The 5361-nt window shown below is 41.4% G+C and overlaps 1 protein-coding gene across 2 annotated transcripts; it reads left to right on the forward strand.

Annotated features, from left to right (window-relative positions):
- Window positions 1-1802: 1802 nt before the first annotated feature.
- Window positions 1803-4586, forward strand: tmem242 (transmembrane protein 242). 2 transcript variants are annotated; one of them, XM_047573549.1, is made up of 5 exons: window positions 1803-1844; window positions 2917-3020; window positions 3696-3796; window positions 3876-4013; window positions 4098-4586. In XM_047573549.1, exons 2-5 carry the CDS (start codon window positions 2936-2938, stop codon window positions 4212-4214), a joined length of 441 nt encoding a protein of 146 aa, XP_047429505.1. In that variant the 5' UTR covers window positions 1803-1844; window positions 2917-2935; the 3' UTR covers window positions 4215-4586. The 2 variants fall into 2 exon arrangements, with proteins under 2 accessions (XP_047429505.1, XP_047429506.1); XM_047573550.1 differs by lacking the exon at window positions 1803-1844 and adding an exon at window positions 2553-2753.
- Window positions 4587-5361: the final 775 nt, after the last annotated feature.

Below are 5361 nucleotides of genomic sequence, written 5' to 3' on the forward strand. Positions count from 1 at the left end.
AGCTCAGACGCTCACAGGGAAAAGTTTGAACTGACTTCCTTTGATTTCATCTCTCCTGCTTTCATCAGCACCAGTGAACTTCTTTTCCTATCTGTCTGTCTTATTAAACACTGAGTGATCGACCTGAAGTTCACTGATGATACAAAGTCAACACTTCCTGCAGAGACTTGACAGTAAAAGCCTTCCATCAAAGAGAGCTGGTTCTGTCCTTCACTGTTTCATCTTGAGTTAGTTCAGTCTGAACTGAGCTTAGAAGAGTCTAACAAGTGTTACTGACAGTGAACTGGACTGATCAGATACAGATCACACTCTAACTACACTGGCTGGTTGCTACACACTGACTATGGGAGGAGGAGAAAACTGCAGCTCAGTCCATCCACTAGTAGCCATCTGGAAATCTGTACACGCTTCAACATTAGGACAAATATATCTGAACATTGATGAGTGGACGTTCTGAAATGGAGGTTCTGAGGTGTTTTACTACACAAATACCATCAGTACTTCCTGGTTCTAAACCCAGACTAGGATCTTACCAACCTGCACTAACACATCTCCATCATGAGTGTGAAGCTTTCAGCAAATCATCGTCTTCCATCAGGTCAGTTTACATTAGAAACAGTCTCTTACTTTGTGTCTGAGGGTCCAGGTTCTCTACTGAAGTTTGGAGGAATAAATTCTTTGGACCAGTGACTCTTCATAGACTCTGCTCCGTCCTCCTCGTCCTCCATCCTCTGGACTTCCATCAGTCCAACACTCAGTTACAGTCAGTCCTCTCCAATCAGATGATTTCATAACTGTCATAACTTTCAGACTCTGGTCCCGACAACAACATGAAGTTCAGTTACATTTACACACGACTCATCAGGTTGTGTCAAAGAGTCATAGAAGCTCGTAGCTGTTTAATGCTAACAAAGTATTTACTAAAGTAACAATGTGTCCAGATTTCCCAGTTTTCCATCTCAACAATACTATTACTACTAATGCTACTACTAATAATAATATATATTCTATAATATACTTAATTACTAATAAAATACTATACATACTATTATATAATATACTATACTATTAATAATAATAATAATAATACTACTACTACTACTAATAATAATAATCATAATATATTAATTATAATAACAATACTGATAATAATTATATAATAACATTATTAATAATAATAACAATACTAATACTACTACTACTACTACTACTAATAATAATAATATTAATAATAATAATAATATTAATAATAATAATAATAATACTTGTTAGCTGATCTGCTCTGATGTGAAGTTTCTTAGAAATGAAGAATAACAGGTAATATCAGGTGAGACCGTGGACTTCAGGAGTTTCTGAAACATCGGAGCTGAAAAACATGAGCAGCTGCAGGATAATGTCGATGTGAGCGAAGTGAGAGATGGAAAGTTGATAACCTGACACAGAGTTAAGAAGGAGGCAAGTATGTGTGTGAAGTATATGATGATGGAGACAATGAACAGGAACCTTGTCCTCATTCTTCCCTCCACGGTCCAGGAAGAGAAAACTCCGGTATAATAATAATAATAATAATAATAATAATAATAATAATAAAGTTGTGCTGTCCTCTTCTTTCTGCTCTGGCGTCTGAAAATGGAGAATCTACGGAGGTCGAGAGAGGTCAACAAATACAAATACACATACAAATACACAACACTGCCAAAGAGAGACACGCTCTGCAAACTCACAAACGGAAATGTTTCCAGAGGACCCTGAAAGCCACGGACCATGTAGCGTAACAAACCCGTGTTAGCGGCCGATTAACGCGCCTGGGATGATGCTACTAGTCCCACCTGACTTCACCTCAGGTAAATTAACCTAAACTCTATATGATGTGACGTGTCTTATTGAAATCATTTATAATTTATTTACGGGATTGTATTTAACTTGTTAAATGTTATTTACGAGCGTTAGATATTGGCTTTGTTAAGTCAAATAGCAATGAAACAATGAAACTAATTTAGATTCTTATATTAGAGATAGTTATTGTATTAAACTTTTATTTCTTTTATTATTACAAATAATCTTTGTTACATTTGATAGTTGCTGTGTAAGCTCTCGAACTAGTATTGTCTGTCATATATGTAATTATAAATCTATATTATAAATACTATAATAAATATTTAAATACATGTATATATGTATATATATATGTATATACATATAATGTATATACTTATGATATATAGTATATAAAATATATATATATATATATATATATATATATATATATATATATGTAGCTCTGTTACAGTCAGACGTTATAGGTCACACTTAAATAAATTCTATTTGTATTTACACTCCTTAATATGTGTTTTATTCTGACTGTAAATTTTACATTTTATCTTAAAATATCCCTGACAGAGGAAGGTAAAAGCAAACTGATCATTAATGGAAGTAATTTTAATAACAAGTAATAATAACAAACACTCACTGTAATATTTAAATATTTACACTGAACCATTCGTCGTGGTTTCGTTCGGACGCAGTTTTGTGTTTCCTCCACGAGATGGAGCCATTTTTAATTCATTGGTGGAGTTTCAAGGAAGGCGTGGAGAAAGCTTTAGACCTTTGAGTCCTGCTGCTACCCGTAGGAAGACAGGGAGGCACATAGGAGCAAACCCAGGCTTTAGTGACGTCCATGGACGGAGTGAGACCTCCTCATTATCTCTGCTGCTTAACGTGTGCTCCAGATTAATAGACGATCTTTGGACCAGGCAAGATTCTCCCGTCTGTATTCTCCAACAACACAAAACGCGATCTACGATGGAAAATAAATATTATATGACATTAGCAAATGTTATTCGTGTTGTATTTAATAACGCTTCGTTTTCTGTTCTTACAAACTAAATAAAGCTTGTTTCCGCCCGGTCTCTATAGGGAGACGCACCGCAGCAAGATGGCCGCCGCGGATGGAGCCAGAGCCGCAGGTTTGGGAGCAGAGAGAGAAGAAGAAGAAGAAAACAAGCTCCAGATGTTGAAAGGTCAGACAGGTGTTGAAAAGCCAGACAGGTGTTCGCCGGGGAGTTCCCGGTTCATACGATCGGGAAGTTTTCATCGTTAATTTAAGGTTTCTGTCCGAGGTCACGACAATGTCGAGTCCCTCTCAACCAGAGTCCAGCCAAAAAAACAGGCGTTTTAAGGCTCATCCCGGCGCTAGACTCAGGCTGTCTTTATTTGGTTCGGGAGAAATAAAAATTATTTCGTTCAGTTCAGCTCGGTCTAGTCCTCCATACAACCCCGAATTAATGAATTAAGCGAGCTGGTTTGTTTTCAGCCCATTGAAATGTCAGACTAATGGAAATGTGTTCTTTTCAATGTAGTTTTGACCTGAATCACCTGACCCTCTCTATTTGTACCTCGTGTCTCACTGTACCTGTACCTATCTCACTGTACCTGTACCTATCTACCTGACCCTGTCTACTCATGTACCTGTTATTCACCTGACTATCTCTTACCTGTCCATCACGACCCTGTCTACCTGTACCTGTACCTATCTACCTGACCCTGTCTCACTGTACCTGTACCTATCTACCTGACCCTGTCTACCTGTACCTGTACCTATCTACCTGACCCTGTCTACCTGTACCTGTACCTATCTACCTGACCCTGTCTACCTGTACCTGTACCTATCTACCTGACCCTGTCTACCTGTGCAGGTGCAGCGTTCCTGACCACGGTGGCGTCTGCAGGGATGATCGCAGGCTTCGGCTCCACGTTGGCGTTGGCCAAGAAGAAGAGTCCGGAGTGGTTCAGTAAGGTACAGGACTAGAGGTCCGGCTCCGTCTTCATCGGTGCTGAATGTAGAGGCCGCTTTAAACGAGTCGTTTCCTCCACAGGGCGTCACGGCGACGGCGTCGGTCCCGGAGGGCGGAGCCTCCCTGGCCCTCAGGGCTCTGGGCTGGGGGTCCCTGTTCGCCTGGTGTGGGGTCGGTCTGCTCAGCCTCTCGGTGTGGAAAGCCCTCGGAGTCCACAGTGTACGATCTTTAGAGGCCAACTCTGCTATCACGCTAGGCTAATGATAAATATGTTTTTAACTTCAATCCTTGTCATTTTCCCAGTTGCCAGAGTTCCGACAGAAGATGCAGTCGCTGTTTCCGCCCATCCCGAAGAGCTCTGAGGCTGCAGCTGGATCTGAACATCTGGACTGGGACTCTGTGTTTAAGTCCACGCGATGAGACGAGAAACTCAGCGAGTTCCACAGACTGGACGATTCTCGGGAAACTGAACCCGATATTTGGATCTGGATTCAGGACTGATTCACTCAGAGATCCTTGTTTAAGCAGCGACGTTAACAGAGCCACCTGTCAATCAAAGAGGCCACACCCCCTTGACTCCAGAGACCTGAACTGTTCTTGTATCAGGACGTAAACATGTGGGTTTAACATGGAGGTCTATGGAGGACCGACTCTAGTGCAGCCTCTAGTGGACGATACAGGAACTGAACATATTATTTTATTACTGGCTTCATTATTTGAGATTAACTCAGAATCTAACTGTAAATACGTCGGTGTAAAAAAAACGTTCCTGAAATAAAAATGTTATCCGTGTTTGTCTAAAGTCTCTGAGGAGATGAGCTTTTATTCAGAGTTTTTAATGTTGAAATGTGTCTGAATCATAGACTGTGAATAAAGAGGGAACGGATTCTCTGAAGTGAAGCCAAAGCTCATACAGCTCCCCCTGGTGGCTGGAGGCCGCAGGTCTTAAGCTCCACCCCCTCCATGTTAGTGGGCGGGGTCAAACTAAAACACTAAAATATACGTCAAATACTGGGCATTGGGAGTCATCGATATTGTGGCTCCACCCTCCAGCCGTATTTATATATAGGCTATGGTCCAGATCGAAGACCAGTTTTACATCTTAACATGGGGCCTCTAGTGGACGTTAGAGGAACTGCAGTTTTTCTCGTGCTAGCTTAATTTCTCTCTTCCCGTGTGCCAACATCCATCTAATCAGGTGACATTTCCAGTCAAAATTAGCAAGTGTTGGCATGCTAACATGCTATGCTAGGAGTACAGAACCAATTTTGGATAATTAGGCTACGTCATGCTATCATATCCCATGATGCCAGGGTAAGTCTCTGGCTCACTGCTTTACTCAGCATCTAGTGGACGTTAGAGGAACTGCAGCTTCGTGCTCGGCTCTGGAAGTTTCTGCTCGGTCAAGAACCCAAACCAAACCAGGCCTACGCGTGAAAGTAACGTTTCCAAATGACTCCAAGGAGACAAATGTCACCTCCCCCCGATAGTGTGCAGTAACAATTCCAGCCTCAGGGGGCGCCGCTGCAGAGAAAACCAGCCCAGCGCTGCGTTCACAGTGCTCAAC

This window comes from Mugil cephalus, chromosome 21, assembly GCF_022458985.1.
Source record: "Mugil cephalus isolate CIBA_MC_2020 chromosome 21, CIBA_Mcephalus_1.1, whole genome shotgun sequence".
NCBI classification, from domain to species: domain Eukaryota; kingdom Metazoa; phylum Chordata; class Actinopteri; order Mugiliformes; family Mugilidae; genus Mugil; species Mugil cephalus.